This window comes from Mauremys mutica, chromosome 3 (assembly GCF_020497125.1).
Source record: "Mauremys mutica isolate MM-2020 ecotype Southern chromosome 3, ASM2049712v1, whole genome shotgun sequence".
NCBI classification, from domain to species: domain Eukaryota; kingdom Metazoa; phylum Chordata; order Testudines; family Geoemydidae; genus Mauremys; species Mauremys mutica.
Genome location: NC_059074.1, coordinates 26,894,205 through 26,913,225, shown reverse-complemented (window position 1 = coordinate 26,913,225; position 19,021 = coordinate 26,894,205). Strand labels below are relative to the sequence as shown.

The 19,021-nt window shown below is 42.9% G+C and overlaps 1 protein-coding gene across 4 annotated transcripts in view; it reads right to left on the bottom strand.

Annotated features, from left to right (window-relative positions):
• Window positions 1-9,485: 9,485 nt before the first annotated feature.
• CYRIA (CYFIP related Rac1 interactor A) overlaps window positions 9,486-19,021 on the bottom strand; it is a 77,035-nt gene continuing 67,499 nt past the window's right edge. For all 4 annotated transcript variants that reach the window (XM_045011316.1, XM_045011315.1, XM_045011318.1 and 1 more), the window contains 3 exons: window positions 17,184-17,310; window positions 11,356-11,426; window positions 9,486-10,607 (listed from right to left, as the gene is read on the bottom strand). In XM_045011316.1, coding sequence (XP_044867251.1) covers window positions 10,544-10,607; window positions 11,356-11,426; window positions 17,184-17,310 — 262 coding nt within the window. In that variant the 3' untranslated portion in view covers window positions 9,486-10,543. The remainder of the gene's footprint in view (window positions 10,608-11,355; window positions 11,427-17,183; window positions 17,311-19,021) is intronic.

Below are 19,021 nucleotides of genomic sequence, written 5' to 3'. Positions count from 1 at the left end.
GTCACAAAGATCTCGTCCCACAATTAGTTATTAATTTTACAAGCGTTTAAATGGCTGACCTCACCATGGCATCCCCTTAGAAAGCATAAACTGAGATAGCCAAATATCGGTAACTGAGACCAAATATACTAATTTCTGTAAAACTCATCTAAGACCCTGGTTCACGTCCGCTCTAAGGAATCCTATGTTAGAAATCCTTCGATTGGGGATAGGGTGACCAGATAGCAAGTGTGAAAAATAGAGATGGGGTAGGGGATAATAGGTGCCTATATAAGACAAAGCCCTGAAAATCGGGTCTGTCCCTATAAAATCGGGCTATCTGGTCACCATAGTTGGGGAGGATGATTTCTAAGGCCCTGATTCTGCAAGGGTACTTATGCTTGATTTAACTGGAACTACTACTATCTCTGTGTGCACTATAAAACAGCGAGTTTAATTCAGGTATGGACAAACTGGGTTGTAACACAATTCGCTCCAGCTTGTGTTGGTTGGGGACAAACATGTTAACACATACATGTTTTAACCAATGTCTGACCTAAGGATGGGTGAATAGTGTAATAGGCCGATCTAGGTGCTGCTCGTATAGTTGAGGAATATTCAGATGTGGAAAAAGTTGTAACAGAACTAAACAGGAGTAAAATATGAACTACAATAGAGAGGAGAAGAGTTAGTGAACAGGACATAGCAGCAGAGGTGGTGAACAGAGGTGGCTGGAAGGTGGTGAGCAGGTAGTCTATTGGATACAACTGGTCAGAAAATGTATTCCTCCTTCCCTCCAGCACACTGAAAGCGTTGACAAAATCAAAAATGTTTTTGTCAAACGTTTTACTAGAAAATCTCAACTTTTTGTTGAAAAGTTGCCAAAATGTTTTCAGCAACCAAAACCCAAAAATTTTCACCAAAAGCCTTCTGCAAACTTTTCATTGAGTCAAAAACCAAATTTTCCGACAGAAATAAAGTTTAAATGGAAACTTTTTGACCAATCCTAGGGCTCAGACCTCTACCCAGTGAAGTCAAGGGAACATTGCCGATTACATCGACAGATGCCGGCTCAGTCCTTTGGCAAGCAAGCAGCAGGGATTCAACACACACACACACACAAACCCAGATCCACAAAGGCACTTACACATGCATAGCCCCACACTTAGATGCCTAAGTCTCAGGCGTATGGTCCTAAGTCACAGTTTTGGCACTACCGCAATCCACAACACTCCTGCCAAATCATGTAGGTGCCTATACTTACTCAGTGCCCAAGTTCTCAAAGTAAAAGTTCCCTTGATGCCTATGTTTCAGCCTTTGGGTATGCACGGTCCTACCTCCCTTAGATGTCCAGATGCCTCTCTCTTGCCTAAGTCCCAGAGCAATTCACTGCCAAGGGAAAGACAGGGATTCAGTCGCCTAAGTCTCAGGTCGGGTCTGATTTGGTAGGTGTGCTCAGAGGCCACCTACCAGATCAGGGTTTATTCAAAACTCAGCCGGAGGAGGTGCCCGTTTTATAACCTTTAGCCCAATGGTTAGAGCAGTCACCTGGGATATGGGGGAGACAAGTGCAATTCACCCCCACACCCCACCTAAGGGAGAGAAAGGATTTGAACAGGAGTCTCCCATCTCTCAGGAGAGGGATCTGAGATATTCTGATGTGGGCCTCCTCCAGTCTGTCCTGTTGAAGGCTGGGGGAAGAATGAGTATGATTTTGTAGTCCAGTGCGTAAAGCCCTCTGCTGAGAGGTGGAAGATCACAATTCAAATCCTTTCTTCCCTTGTGGTAAGAGGAGCAATTTGAACCTGGGTCACCTACATCCCAGGCAAGTGCACTAACCACTGAGCTAAATGTTATAAGGTACTCTGGCCATTTCAAGTAGAGCAAGACAGGCTCCTAACTCATTCTTCAAGAAGCGCCTTAGGCACTGACTCCAGGTAGCTAGGCACTGCCTTGAAGCCTGAATTTAGTTTTGCCCACACTCCATTGGTTGGCATCCACCATTGATAAGCTTAGGTGGCTTCCTACCTAGTGTGCTGGCTTTTGCAGATTGCATTTTTAGGCATGATTCCCTCCATTCACAGTATTGGGAGCCTAGGTGCCTAATTTGTGGATTACAGTGTTGTTCCTGTGATTTTTCTGTGTGCCTAAAAGTTAGGCGCTGTCATGCTCAGCTTTGCAATGCCTAACTCCCTTTGTGGATCCCACCCATGGTCCTCAAACCTAAGATATGGTACAATGCTTCCAATGTGCTGAACTGAGCTGCTGTACTCTTTGCATTTGACCTAGCTTACGGAAATGAAAAATGATCACTCTGTGCCCAATTGAGAATGTGGTGTCCCCAAACAAACAATTCCATTAGAAAATCATTCTGGTTGAAAGGAGATTAACGCTTACTGCAGTTAGCACCCAACCACATAAAAATGTGCATTGAAATGATAATCTTACTGTTGGCCAATCATAAATAACATAGATACTTAAAAAACAAACAAACAGGATTTGAAATGTATTAAGGAGGCAAAAAAAAGGCAACATTATAAAACAGGACATTTTTTAACCTTGTGTCTTGCTTAACAATTTTTACAAAGTGGGGTAAATAAAGCATTTCCCAAATTTACATCAGCTGGCCCCTAAATTTAGATCAACTGGAAAAAAGTCTAGGATATTATCTTTATTATCTTAATTAAACTCACCTTCATTCAGTCTAGCTCAGAAAATAAAGGATTTTGTAGACATCTATTAATTTTTCTGAAACATTTTTTTGATTGTTAATTTTTAGATTCAGTTTAAAGACAGATTATGAGTAGAAGATTTCAACAAGATTCTCATGTTATATATTGAGCAGCACTAACAGAAGCCTAAATTTTATTAGTAATAAGTAACCATAAAGTAAACAAAGCTATAAAGCAGAGAAGAAGACAGCATGCCATCTACATTCCAGCAGGAGTGAAAACCTTTGAGCTTATTTTTCAAAGAATACGTTTCAAAAGTTTACTATAAAAAGAAGGGGAACAAACCCCATAGTTAGCCTTCACCCGCCGATTCCAAGAAACCAAGTGCTTTGACCGCTGTGTGCTGGGTCCTGGCTAAGGAACAGGACAGCCATGCTGGAAGAATGACTGGTGAGAAAAACTTCTTTGAACAAATGACTCTAGGTTATTGCGTTTTAGTCTCAGAAATGTATTTTTCCTTTTGTTTCTTTGCAATGCTTTCTTTCCCCATTCCTTATACTTGGTATCACTTAAACCTATGCCTTTTCTTAATAAAATTGTTTTACTTTTATCTTAAACCAACTCAGTGCTTTGACTGAAGTGGAGGATTTCTCAACCCCACTGTATGCTGCTCTGTATGGTCTCTTGAAAGAAACAGCAAAGTTGAGGAGGTTTTGTGGGTGCTACAATAGGAAGGGCTGGGCACTGCAGCAACAGACATTCTTGGGGAGAACTCAGAACTGGGGGAGTGTTGGTGTCACTCTGCAAGGAATAACCAGGCTGGTGGAAACCAGGATGAGGCTATTGTGCTGTGAGCATGCTATTGGTGTCAGGGCTCTGATATACAGGGCAGGCAGTGATAAAACCCCTTACTAGCCTGGGTTGGACCCCAAAGCTTCAAACCAGTCAATGCCACATAGAAGTTTAGCATTCTTGTTGTAATAATGTAATTTGTTTCCACATGTCCTCAGCACAAGCATCCTCAGTGTATACACAGAGAGGGACAGGGACGAGCAATTGGATCCCATTAGCAAGGCCATCCTTCCACAAAGGGACAGTACAGTGAGCGTGCTTTGCTCTCACACAACAGAAGGAAGGTCACATGGAATGTTCCTGTTTGGATGTTTTGTGTAAAGGACAGAGTTCATTGGAGGGACTGTCCCTACCCTCTCCTGACTCCCACTGTCATTGCTAAATAAAGGCCTTAACCTCTTTCCTTTCCCCTATTCACTCTCTCTCTTCATAGATGCCAGAGAGAACAGGAATTGCCCTCATTATGTACATACACTTGCAGCTCGGCATTTAGTCAATCACTACAATCTAACCTCAGGCTTCAGAAGGTCACCTGCAAGGGTCAGGAAGGAATTTTCCCAATTTACATTTGGCCAGCTACATTCTGGGAATTTTTTTTTCCAACCTTCATCTAATACGAAGCATCAGATATTGGCCACAGCTGGAATCAGGCCACAGGATGAGATGAACCAATGCTCCAAGGAGGTACAAAGAATCCTCTCTCCCAGATGGTTAGCAGATGCTCCCATGCTCAGGCTCACACCGATTACCCACTATGGTATCAGGAAAGAATTTTCATCCAGGTCAGATTGGCAGGAACCTTGCAATTTTTTAGCGTTCCTCTGCAGCATAGAGCACTGATAATCTGCAAGGGTTATCTGAACATGTCATCTAATCAATTCCCTGCTGTCATAGGGGCCTCAAGCATTGGTTGATCCATAATATTTCCTGGTACACAACTGACTCTGGCACACAACTGTTTAGTCTCCTGAACACTGAAATGTGAACTAGAACCTGGATTCTAATTTGGTCAAATAAACCCTCTTTGGAAAGATTCAGCAGCAAGTTGTCTTTTAATCTCATTTATTTAAGTGGGGCAGAAACTGGGTGAGTGGATTACCCCCCGTTTGTCAGTGGCAAGGCTGGGAAGAGAGCCCAGGAATCTGATTTTGAGACTCACTGCACCTGAGAGTTGGAGCATTATCTACATGAGAAGAATGTCTGGGATCAACAGGAGGGAGAGGGGGAGAGAGAGAGAGAGAAGTCCCAGCATGGCTGCCTATTGGATCAGGCCCACAGAAAACAGCTGCGGAGGAGTGCAGGATACCTCTTTTTAGGTTAGTGGTTAGAACACTAGCCCATGATATGAGACCCCAAGGGACAAATTCAGAGCTGGGATATGAATCCATGTCTCCCAGCTGAGTGCTTTAACTACTGCATTGTAGGATATTCTGGGATGGGTCTCTCCTGTTGAAGCTGTTCTACTTTGTATGAAATACTTAAATAGTCATTGTGTGAGAGAATGAGTGAGATAATGACTATAGCCCAGTGGTTAGGAGCACTCACCTGGAAGATAAAGGTTCAGTTCCTGCTCTAATTAATATGTAAGTACTTGCACTTGTTCTATGATAAATGGTGGTGTGACACATGATTAGAAAGGGTTAAGCATCCTGCAGGATGAATGACTCGAATTCAGCCTGTAGACATATGTGGAGATAACGTTTGTGTTTTTGTGTCTTTACATATACACCTCTACCTCGATATAACACTAATTCGGATAGAACACGGTAAAGCAGCGCTCTGAGGGGGGTGGGGCTGTGCACTCCAGCTGATCAAAGCAAGTTCGATATAACGTGGTTTCACCTATAACGCAGTAAGATTTTTTGGCTCCCGAGGAAAGCGTTACATCGAGGTAGCGGTGTATAGGTAGTGGTCAACAGTGTAATCAACAGTCCCTGTCTATGCTGTATTCTGTTAATTCAGAGATCAAAAGAACATCTTAACATTTAAATGAACTGTAAACATAGGATGTATTCATTTCTCTTTGAAATGTATAGCAAATAATCTGTGAATGGTGGGAAAACAGGCAATTGCTTTATGTTAATCTATGCAAATTACCAGGTGATCCTTAGGAAGTAAATCCACTTCAATGTCTCTCTGGCTGCCTATTGTTTATCCAGGACAGTAAGGTCAAGTGGATGCTAGAACATTGTATAAAAGACACTTGGGGTCCTGATCCTGTCATCTCAGATCTGCTTAAGTTTCATCAGGGGAAGTTTGAGTTGCACAATTGAGATCTCATTTAATCTGAAACACCCTGAATAGGATATTGGACATTGGACTATAATCTATGGACTAAATTCTAAAATAACTCTTTGCAACTACAAAGCTCACGATCTCTGCTATGAATCTGAACCTCAAGAATTGAACTCACATCTGTATGTATATTGATCTTTTAACCATTCTCTCTTTTCTTTTCTAATAAATTTTAGTTTGGTTAATAAGCATTGCCTGTAAGCGTGTAATTGGGTAAGATCTGGAATAGTCATTAACCTGGGAGGTAATGTGTCCCATCTTATGGGATTGGTAGAACCTTTTTGTATGATGAATAAGATTTTCATTAATCCTCATCATATCTGACTTGGGTGAGAAGGTGGAGGCCTGAAGCTGGGTTGCTTTAAGGGAACTGCGCTGTTGACTCCTGAGTAACCAGTGAGGTATAACAGAAGCTGTTTTGTGCTGGCTTGGTAAATCTCAATATTGGAATAGCCACCAGCTTTGGGGATTGCCTGCTCCATTCTCTGCAGTTCAGCCTAACTGAGTGACTTCAGCTGACTCCCCTGTGATTCCGGTCACAGGACAAGAAAGGTATGTCCATAGACACACCGTGGACTTTAACATCCAGGTGTGTCTATGGATACACCTTTCTTGTCCTGTAGGCATACTTCCAAAACCACCTCAGATTTAAGATGCCCAGCTGCAAACAAAGTCAGTGGGAGTTGAGTCTCCAACTCACTGAAGTTTCTTTGAAAATGCCACCCCAAATCTTTTAAATACATCTTGGTCAATTTAACTGGTATATACAATACGTGGTTTTGAAAAAAAAAGTTTGAATAGTTTCATTTTGCCTTTCCAGCCTCTTTGTTCCAAGGGTAGTAGTTTTAGGGGAAAAGGAGAGATGGAGATGGGAAAATGGACACATTACTGCTTCTATCATCAATTTTCCTCCTCAAAAGAAATTAGTCACCCACATAGATTCAACATGCAGCCTGAATGCACCACACCCTGCCATAGGCAGTGGCAGAAAGTTATAGCCACATGTGAACATTGCCTAGCACAATGGACCTTGACTCTACATTTGGGCACCATATTAAAAATGATTCAATTAAACATTTGAACTTTCTCCAAGAATAGCAAGCTATTTAAGACTCTGCATTGCTTCAGAGCTTATGGTAGCCAGTTTTTATTTTGTTATAATATAGGATGACGTAGTAGTAATCAAATGTCAAGCAGCTTAAAAACAATTAAAAATGTAAGGTAAAAGTTGGACTTTATACAAGAAAAAGCCTCCACCACATAGAAAGGTACATTATACTCTCCTGGGGCAATTCTGTGCCAAAAAGTTAAATTCTGTGCTAAAAATTAATTCTGCATATTTTATTTGTCAGAACAACACTATATAATCATGGCAATTATTTTGGTAATTTATTTCAAAATAAATATCAGCAACTATGTTCAACAATACAGACACAAAAAAATTCCCCAAGGAGTAGAGAGTTAAGGAAACCTCTATGACAACTCAATTCCTATTTCTCTACCCTCTTCCCCCCAGAGCCTACCCGGAGGGGCCAGACATTCACAGCCATTCTTCCCAGAGGCCAGCTGCAAGACCTCCCCCCAACCCAGACTCCTGGAACCATTGCCCCCAAAGCTCAGCTGTGCCTCCCCCCTCACCCACCCAGACACCTCCTACCCCCCTAGAGCCCAGTGATCCATAGGGAGAAACATCCTGATGCTGGGTCCTGGGCTGGAATGGAGTTTCCTGCATGCCACCTCTTTCCTTCAAGGCATGCTGGGAACTGTAGCTACCAGGAATCCTACAGCTCCCTCCCCCTCTCCACAGCAGCATCTTCTATTTGTGAGCCGGGCTCTGCTGGGTCTAGCACTCCTTAGTGGCCGCTGGCAGCTCAAGCTCATTTCTCAGGTAGAGGGAGAAGGAAATTCTCAGCATAATACTAATTTCTGTGCTAATTCTACTTTCCGCAATGGAGCAGAATTTCCTCAAGAGTAATTATATAGGATACATTCAACCAGCAGAGCTGTTCAAGTGTCTAACAACTGTAGTATCTGTAATATTACTGGTATAAAAAAGTATAACATTTATAAATTGGGTATATTTGGGGATATTGAATGGAACTTTCAAATGTCAATCCATACCTTCCTTTCTTATTACCCACTGTATAAATACAGACAATCCAAATGGTATGAATGTACCAAACTTTTTATTATTTCAAACAAACTTCTGTACAAAATAGCCCCGTCACACCAGGCAAAGAAATGCACTGACATTTGCAAACAGCACATGACAACTTTAAGAATGCTTTCAGGTTTACATTTTTCTTCATTACACAGCTCTCCTCTTTTGGCAAGTATTAACTTTAGCAAATAAAGAATCTATCAGATCCACTACGAATCTGTAGTCCATTTAGCTGACAATGGTGAAAGTACTTTTTTTACATTTGGTAAATATCCCTATATTAAACTGTTTCTAATGACATCTGAGTACTCAGCAGCAGCTGTATAGCAGAGTCAGAAGCATTATTATCTGTATTACATTAGCTTCTAGAGGCCCCAATCAGAATTGAGGCCTCAAAGTAATAAGTGCTGTGTAAATATACAACAGAAGGCAATCCCTACCCCGAAGAGCTTACAAACTAAATACTGCCTAGGAACTGACATTGATAAGTAGCTTTGTAGGAGTGCAGTACAGTTTCTAGCGTGCAGCGTTATACCTCCAAAATATCAAAGGGCCACATTTTCTGAAGTACATTCATGAAAACTCCAATGACTGCACACAAATTCCAATATGTATACAGATACACAAATCAGAGTTTATGCATATGCCTTAGAGTTTACATGCAAACGTGTAAGCCAAACGCAAAATTTAGTGCAGGTTTTTGAAAACGTGATCCTCTCTGCTAGAAAATTCACTGCTGCTGCAGGTCACTCAGACACTCAAAAGAGCACTTTGCTCGTTTTGGCAAAAGACCTCTATTCCTTTGACTGGAGAAACTAAGAACAAATGCAACTCAGTGAGGAACTCAACTTCTTGAAAGTTTAAGTCACATTTGAAAACAACGGTTAAGTAAGCAACTGAAACTTCTCAGTTTTCACATGGTATTGGCTGACAAAAAGTACTATAAACGGAGTTTGATTTTAAGGGAGTTTACAAATAGCCCAACTCCCAAACACAGTCAAACCCTCTTTATATCACTCCTGCTCTAATGAGGCCAGGTTTACACTAGAAACTTTTGCTGGCATAATAATGTCAGTTAGGGGTGAGGGTCTTTACAATATTTTTATATCAGCAGAAGGCTCTAATTCAGACAGTTATACCAGCAAAAAGGCTTTTTGCCCATTTAAGGTATGTCTACACTACCATAAGAGACCTGCGACTGGCCCATGGTGTGGGGATTGGGGCTATAAAACTGCAGTGTAGACATTCAGGCTTGGGTTAGAACCAGTAGCATAGCTAGGGGGGATGTCAATTTCCTGGCGCCTTTGTACTCACCCGGGGGAGAGATAACAACAACAACAAAAAAGGCACCACCCGCTGTGACGCTTTTATTTTACTCAGTCAGCGGCACTCCGGGTCTTCGGCGGTGGGACCTTCACTCGCTCCGTGGGTCTTCGGTGGCATTTTGGCAGCAGGTCCTTCAGTGCCGCCAAAGACCCCCCAGAGCAAGAGAAAGGCCCGCCGAAGACCCGGAGCGCCGCCGGGTGAGAAAAAGTGCTGCAGCGGGTGGCGCTTTTTTTTTTTTTTTTAAATCACTCCCCGTTCCCTCCACCTGGCTACGCCACTGATTAGAACCCAGAGTCTGGGACCCTGCAAGGGGGAAGGGTCCTTAGCTCCAGCCCAAGACCCAACATCTATACTGCTATTTTATAGCCTGCAGCCCATGCCCTTTGAGACGGTGTCAGCTGACCTGGGCCAGCTGCAGGTGTTTTATTTCAGTGTAGACAGACCCTTAGATTTCATTTGGGGAACTGGCATAAGCTTTCTAATGTACACAAGGCTTTAGTACTTCCTCATTATTCTCCAAGCTTCAGGCATTAGGCCTAAGAGTATTTTTCTTATTCAGTAATACAAGCTTGTCTGAATCGGAGGATAGTCTTGAACTGCATTTTATAAGTAAATACATTAAACCTGAAACAGGATATTAATTTCTCAACTGTGGAACGGCGAGGGTTACAGAATAAACCGAAGAGACACAATGTCTTCTTTGGCAAGAGAATTTGTTGGCTGTTTTCAGCCAAGCAAGAATGCGCAGTAGGTGGCCACTTTTCCTTCTGCCTAATACAAAACATGTTGTGTCTCATGCAATGGTGCTGAACATTCAAATGACCTTCAGTCCATAAAAATTCAATGGAGAACTTTATGTAAAACTAAATTTCCAACAGCACAATGTCTCATTTATTTTTTTAATTTCACTTTTAATTTTAATTCACATTCAATTTCTCCTGCAAGATTTCACCCCTAGGGTTTAGTCTATTTGACCTCCATTTTGTCCTTACTACTGCTTACTTCTGTGAAAGAGGCAGTTTTTTTGGATTAAACAAACAGACAACAACAGATGTAGTTGAAGTATAATGTAAAAAGATAAGGCCGACATGTAAATAGAGATTGTGCTATATAAAGTCAGTCATGTTATGACTAAAGATTCATAGATTTCAGTGATGTGAAGAACATACACACAAGTATTAACACCAATCTGTATTAAATTATGTAAACATACACATCTTCTGTGATCAATACATAGATCCACTTGTCTCAGAAGGGACTACTGAAGCATCGCTCGAATTTGCTTGGAAGTAGATTCATCATTCAGGTGTTTTGTAGTGAACCTAGGAATTATAAATACAAAGTGAAAGCGTAATACACAAATAATGAACATGAATTAGGACATCATCAAAGCTTTGTTATCTGTTCTGCAAATTAATATGAAGTTTTACTAAATGTAGGAGGTTTACGTATATTAAACATGGTTTCCTCACTTTCCCTACAGAAAACAAAGCGATTGCTGGGAACATAACTCTAAAATGGAAGATGTAATTGTATGGTTTGATATTAACACTTTCATAGAAGCCAGTCAGTGGTTCCATTACCATTCATTCATTTCATCCCCATTACAAATCTCAAAACAATCTCATTAATTTTGTTAAGAAATAATCCAAATATATTTAGCTCTTTTGGAATCTTTGTTTAGTACACGTGTGCCAAAGGCAGCACGCGAGCTGATTTTCAGTGGCACTCACACTGCCTGGGTCCTGCCACTGGTTCGGAGGGCTCTGCATTTTAATTTAATTTTAAATGAAGCTTCTTAAACATTTTAAAAACCTTGTTTACTTTACATACAACAATAGTTTAGTTATATATTATAGACTTATAGAAAGAGACCTAAAAATGTTAAAATGTATTACTGGCACACGAAACCTTAAATTAGAGTGAATAAATGAAGACTCGGCACACCACTTCTGAAAGGTTGCCGACCCCTGGTTTAGTACATCTACTTACCTTAGATATGTGCATGCCTCCCTGCCCCCTTATCATATGGCCTGAGCACCTCATACCATATTCTACTTCCATACATACCTGAGAGCATTCAGAAGGCCTTCCACGGTATCAGGAGGCTGCTCCTTTAAAACTTTTATGTACCCCTTCATCTAGAAACAGAAGCATATGACTATTGAACAATACAGAATTTGCAGTATATGAAAACAGATAAAAACCTAACCAATACAGGTCAGCTTTATTTCCAAATATGTCTCATACAGCCAGTGAGCATGAACAGTAAAATGTCATTATATTAAAAAATGTGCAAGGGTGATGGACCCCCGAGTTCAGGCTCCAGCCCAAGCCAGAATGTCTACACAGCAATTTTTAACCCTACAACCCATGCCAGAGAAGAAGAGCAGCTCTGTGTGGCTCAAAAGCTTGTCTCTCTCACCAATGGATGTTGGTTGGTCCAATAAAATATATTACCACACCCACCATGTCTCTAATATCCTGGGACCGACAACTACAACTAAACTGAATACATTATGGAGATGTGTCTATTTCTCAAACTCTAATTGGGAATGGGTTTTGGGGGGGGGGGGGGAAGGGGAAGGGGAAAAGAAACGAGACTATAGTTTAATGGTTTGGGCACTGGCTGGAATGTGGGAAACCCAGGTTAAATTCCTGCCCCACCTGATTCCAAACAGAATTTTTCATCTCAGGTCACTTCAAAATCAGGCAGAGCAGAGACTTGAATCTGGGTCTCCCAAATCCCCAGCCACTATCCTAACCACCAGGCGATGGCCATACAAAACCCCGTACCTTTTTCCCTGACAATTTTGGTTTTTGCAAAAACATGAAAAATGTTTTGTTTTTGTTCCAAAGCAGAATGAAAACAAATTTCAAAACCTCAATATCTGTTGGGAAACAGAATTGTCATCCTTAGGACAGCTCTACTGCCGAGTCCCATTGCAGAGTTTTAACCACAAGTCAGTCTTTCCTCTCAATTTGAGATAACAATGTGTGTCTAAATCTGTAGGTGGATAAATGGAAGTTCAGTTAAGCACTTCCCAGACTCTTTTAACTAGCGCCAAGTCTATGGATTAGCTGCACAAGATGATCTGGAAAATGTCTAAGCCTTTACTCACTGAGTAATCAAATGGACATTAGCCAATTGCTCATTCTCCCTGTATGGAAAATTCAGTTGAGCTCGCAGCAATCCACGGATAGATGGGGGCAGCCTAAGGCAGAAGCTATGCCCAAAACAGTCACCAAGTTACTCGGCAGGAAAGTGGCTTTTCTCCAAAAACAGAGACAATCAGAACCTAGGACACTCGGAAGGTAAGAAAGGGTTCATTTGCTCCACTGTCTGTAGGATGCGCCAAAACTTTTTCCAAGAGATTGCTGGCTTGGAAAGGAGAATTGCCTTCTGCAGAAAACTGACCCTTCATTTGAATAGACCCATCTGAAATACTGAAAGTATTCATGCACTTTACTCTTGAAATTAAGATTTAGGTCCCCTTTGCACACACTAAAATCTGACTTGAGTATCTCCTGCCTGCCAATTCCTTTTTACTTTGTATCTAGCTACCTACACAGTTAAACTTGGATTACAATACATAGTAAAGTGCCAGGCAAATGATCCCCATTCATTTGATAAAAGCATTGTGAAACAATCATCATATCATATACAACTGAGCTTTTGGCAACATTTCAAGTCTTTTATTTCTGTGGCAGCATGGTCCATTGGGTAAGACACTGGAATCAGGAAACATGGTCCCACTTCTACCACTGACCTTGAGAAAGTCAATTTGCCTATATGTGCCTCAATTTCCCCACTGTAATATGGAGTCAGTGAAAGAGTCTTTGTAACGTGCTTTGAGATCTACAGATGAAACTATTATGAAAGCTAATATTACTATAAAAACAGATGCACAATTTTTTTTTAAAATGGTCAGGTTTTCATATGTGGGAGGGAAAGCTGTTAAGGAAAAAAAGACACTTACCTTTTCCATAACTGGTGTTCTTCGAGATGTGTTGCTCCTGTCTATTCCACAATAGATGTGCGTGCTCGCCACGTGAACCGGTGTCGGAAGTTTTTCCCCCTAGCAGTACCCGTAGGGGAGTGCCCCAGCGACCCCTGGAGTGGCGCCTCCATGGTGTGGTATAAAGGGCGCTGCGCACTCAGCCCACCCTCAGTTCCTTCTTGCCAGACAACTCCGACAGAGGGGAAGGGGGGCCGGGTTGTGGAATAGACATGAGCAACATCTCGAAGAACACCAGTTACGGAAAAGGTAAGTGTCTTTTCTTCTTCAAGCGATTGCTCATGTGTATTCCACAATAGGTGATTCCAAGCTATATCTGTTGGAGGTGGGAAGGAGTTCACAAACTCTCGGGATGGAGAACGGCCCTGCTGAACCCGGCTTCCTTCCTGGTCCGTGAGGTGAACGTGTGAACTGAAAACCACGTGGCAGCCCTATAAATGTCCTGAATGGGGACATGGGCCAAAAAGGCAGCCGTCGAGGCCTGCGTCCTAGTCGACTGTGCCTTCACAATTGGTGGTGGAGGAATTCCCACCAGATCATAACAGGTACGGATGCAAGAGGTGATCCAGTTGGAGAGCCGCTGAGTGGAGATCAGCTGACCTTTCACGCGCTCAGCCGAGGTGATGAACAGTTGCGAGGACTTACCTAACATCTTAGTCCACTCCAGGTAAAAAGCCAGAGCCCGTCTCACGTTCAACACGTGAAGGTGGAGCTCCTCACTTGATGCATGGGGCTTGGGGCAGAGGACTCTCAGAAAAATGTCCTGACCTGTGTGATAGGCAGAGACTACCTTCGGGGGGAAAGAAGGGTGTGGGCGGAGCTGGACCTTATCTTTAGGAAACACCGTGTATGGGGGCTTGGAGGTCAGGGCCCTGAGTTCCGAGACCCACCTAGCCAACGTGATCGCAACCAGGAAGGCCACCTTCCACGAGAGGTGTGACCAGGAGCATGTGGCTAGCGGCTCAAACGGGGGCTCCATGAGGTGGGTCAACACCAGGTTTAGGTCCCACTGCGGGCCTGGGGGCCTAACATATGGGAAGAGATGATCCAACCCCTTAAAGAATAGGCCAGTCATAGCATGGGAGAATACCGTGTGGCCCTGCACTGGCGGATGGAAGGCCAATATGGCAGCCAGGTGCACCTTGATTGACGAGGGCGCCAGGCCCTGGGCTCTAAGGCAAAGGAGGTAGTCCAGAATAAACTGGATTGGGGCGGCCACCGGGGAAACGCCCCACTCGTCCGCACATACGGAAAACTGAGACCACTTTGCTAAGTAGGCTCGATGCGGGCCGCCTGCTTTCAAGGAACCCCTTCTGAGCACATCCTTTCCTCCCTTCCTAACCATCAAGCAGCCAAGCTGTGAGGTGGAGTGCCGCTAGGTTGGGGTGGAGGCGGCGGCCCTGGTCCTGGGAGAGCAGGTCCGGGCAGGACGGCAACGGCCACGGGGGTGGGTGGGAGGGGGCGACCTCCAGGCCTGTGAGGGTCCAGTACCAATGCTGCCTGGGCCACGTCGGGGCAATCAGAAGGACCCGGTCCTTTTTTGTCTTTATCTTTTCCAGGACCTTGCCAATCAGTGGGAATGCGGGAAAGGCATTAGAGAAACTGGCTTGATCAGGACAGGAGGAAGGCATTGGAGATAGTGCCTCGTCCCAGCCCTCCCCAGAGCAGAATGAGGGACAGCGACGGCGCTGAGGAGTTGCGAACAGGTCCACCAGGGGAGTTCCTCACACTTGGAAAAAAAGTCTGTGCATCACCTCTGGGTGGAGAGACCACTTGTGCTGAGAGGAGAAGTCCCTGTTCAAGTGATTCGCCCATACATTCCGCATGCCCGGCAGATGGAAGGCCTGAAGGCAGATGTCGTGGGCTATACAAAAAAGTCCCACAGCCTGAGGGCTTCGCGGCAGAGGATTGGGCCCCGCCTTGCCTGTTGATGTAGAACATCGAGGCTGTGTTGTCCACCCAGCCACCCAGCCCTCCTGGTGCGAGTGGAAGGCCATGCATGCCAGCCGTACTGCCCTGAGCTCCTTGACGTTTATGTGGAAGGTCAGATCCTGGGCCAACCACAGACCTTGGGTTTGAACATTCCCCACATGGGCCCCCCATTCCAGGTCCGATGTGTCGGACACCAGTTCCAGCAACAGGGACCTGCCCCTGAACCGGACCCGTTGGAGCATATTTCTCAGGGAGGACCACCACCTTACGGAGGTGATCACTGGCTTGGGCACTGTGAGGACTTTGTCCATCCTGTCTCTGGCCTGGGAGAACTCCAAGGCCAACCAGAGCTGGAGGGACCTCATCCTGAGTCTGGTGTGATGGATCACATATGTGCACGCCAACATGTGACCCAAGAGCTGGAGGCATGCTCTGGCTGTTGTCGATGAGCCCCTTCAGGGTCTCAAACCTATCCGGTGGGAGGGAGACTCTGACCGACAAGGCGTCCACGACCGCCCCGATAAACATTAGTCCTGGTACAACGCATAATGTGGACTTGGTGTTGTTTACCAACAGGCCCAAAGTGGTGCACATGGACAGAAGAAGCGCCACGTGATCCCGCATCTGAGACCAGAAGCTGCCCTTGACCAACCAGTCATCCAGATAAGGGAAGATCTGGACCCCCTGGTGCCTGAGGTAGGCCACCACCACCAACATACATTTTGTGAATACCCTGGAGGCAGTGGACAAGCCAAAGGGGAGGACCGTAAATTGGTAGTGTTCCCGCCCCACCATGAAATGGAGGAAGCATCTGTGCCCCTTGAATATATGAATGTGGAAGTACACGTCCTGCAGATCGATGGTGGCGTACCAGTCCCCGGGATCCAGGGAGGGGATGATGGAGACTAGGGAGACCATGCAGAACTTGAGCTTCACCATGTACTGGGTTCAGGCCTCGCAGGTCCAAGATGGGCCTGAGCCCCCCTTTGGCTTTTGGGATAAGGCAATAGTGGGAGTAGTACTCCTTGCCTTTGAACTGCCCCAGTACTGCTTCCCAGGAGCTGCCCACCTCTTGCTCGAGCAGAGCCTCATGCGAGGTTCCCCCCAGGAGGGATGGGGGAAGGGGGCGGTTGGAGGGTAAACAGCGTAAACAGTCCGCATGCTCAGCTAAGCTAAGCTAAGCTAAGCTAACTACGGGTACCACTATGGGTACCATACACTGAACAAACAAGCAGTTTTGGGGACGAGCACCCCTTATACTGCGCCATGGAAGCACCACTCCAGGGGTCACCGGGGTGCTTCCCTGGGGGTACTGATAGGGGAAAAAACTTCCAGTACTGGTGCATGTGGCGAGCACGCACACCTATTGAGAAATATACATGAGCAATCACTCGAAGAACTTTTATTCTTTTGTCACTTGCAGTTTAGTTTTGTTGAAGGTTAGCCGTTTAACTGATTGTAGATTTAAGTTTGTCAAAAGCACCTTGGATAAATAGGTAGGTACTTTTTCCTGTATGTAAGACATTAAAGGTTGACTTCACTTCATGACTATGTTCACCAAAACTTAAACTAAAACCTCTCAGTCAGCATTAAACAGATTAAACTTTAGGCTTAGTTTGGGTCTCAGCCAAAATAGTAACCACATACAATAGCTAGTTATTTAGATTAGAAACACTTCCAAAAAAAAGAGAATTTTAGAACTGACAAATTACAAGGTTAGTTTATCCCAGAATGTCAACACTGCAATTTTACTGTAATAGAACAGCTAGTAAAGGAACAGAACTGGCTTCCTACAAGACAAATGAGCAACAGTGTCTGATACAAGATTCAACAACTGAAAATGATTTGTATAAAAGCCTAAACTTCTATGGAAGAAATCTATAGACAAACAATTTTGCAAATGTACAGAGCATTAAAAAAAAAATCTTTGTTATAAATTATGCTTACGTCAATCTTTGATGTCTTAGAAAAAGCTCCCACAGGATGAACGTGATCATAGAGAATAATAACGCCCACCATTACTCTCATGCAGAACATAAGAGTCTTTTCACTGGTGAATCGACTTCTGTATTCTCTGGAAAATAAAAAAAAATAATTCTTGACTGATTCTGCATAGCACAATTTTATTCTTTCATGTGTTTCACATGAGAACTTTATTCTCAAACTAGAGTATTAGTGCATGGAAATCCCAAAACTGATATAATAGCATTAAAAGTGTAAATCAATAAGCTTTTAAGGAAACCAAAATCAGTAATGATCCTTGAATCAATCAACTTGTCAGTTGAGAGAGAGAGAGAGAAAGTCAGAAAATAACTGATAGTACAGTAAAATTGTCCACTACCTCTTCAAAGATCATATTAATCGCCTCTATGAAAATATGAATTTTAGACATTTACTGGAGGTCTCCACAGATATGGAAGCTTATAAAGGTAGACAATGCTCATTATTCACTATTAGAACGCCAAAACAATAGGAACTCAAAGTAAAGCTACTTCTGTTGTTTAAATATGAGTAGTGAACAGGTAACATTCCTATCAAGATTTTATTTGCCTTTTAAATGGTAGCCTCAGTATGTGGATTGCCAAGTTAAACAGTCACAACAACAGTTACTCCTTGAAATTATCATCAGGGAGGTGAAAAATGAATTGAGCAGAAAAGAGGCCTGAGACTAGTCTGTGTTGTATTTCTCAACTACCTTCCTACATCAGAGGTTCAGATTAACTCCTTTATTGTTTTAATTAATGACTTTTCTGCTGATTTCTTAAATGAAAGTCAGCAATAGGAGAATGGTGAACCTTGTTAATTTCCAAAACAGAGTTCAGGAATTAAAAGTAAAGGAAATGTAAAGTACAGCTTCTATTTTCTCTTGTTTAAATAATGTAGTAACAATAATAGCATATAATCAGAAACAGGCTATGAGCACTTATATCTGGAAATGTCTGATAACTATTCAGCTGTCTCCTTTATGATTTAAAAAAGCAATGTTAAAATTATGCTTTTAAAAAAGTTTAGGTGGTATTTTCAAAAGCAATCAGCATTTGCCTAAGTCTGCTTCATATAAGTTTTGCCACTGACTTCATTGGAAGCAGACAGGACAAAGCTGTGCAATTTTGAAAGTGTCCCATTTCTTATTTTATTATCTTAAAAAAAAAACAGTTGTACCAGGATGGCAATACAGTCTCTTGCAAACAATAACTGTAGCCAATCTAGGGATAGGCATATTATCAGTGAAAACATCTGCTCCTGACCCTGAGTGGCCAACACACACAAAACACACACCCCTTTAAGCTTATCAACTGGAATTCCATTACACCTATTAGCCACTCTATCTGAATGATTTTAATTCCTTAAATTTTCCTCAATTATGCAACCTTTCTGTAAGCGCATGGGCCTAAATTTTGAAAAGCGACTGATTAAGGGGTCAAGATGGGTACGAAAAATTTCATTCACTCAAAATAAAGAAGCGGATACTTAACACTCATGTAAATCAGCTTCCAATCAGATGTCAAGATGGGCAACCAAAAATTGAATCACCCAAAATAAGTCACTTTTCATTACTCTCTTCTGAATGAGGAAGTTTAACTGTAATTCCTAAAGCATCTTTTTTAGAAAAAACGTCCAATCTTGGTTTAAAAATGGTCAGTGATGGAGAATCCACCACAACCCTTGGTAATAACCCTTAGCTAAGATTAAGGGTCACTAAGATATGAAATATGGAGCAGAGGGAGGATAAATTAAAAAAGGTCACCAGATTTTTTTCACCATCTGTAAGAATAAAATACGGT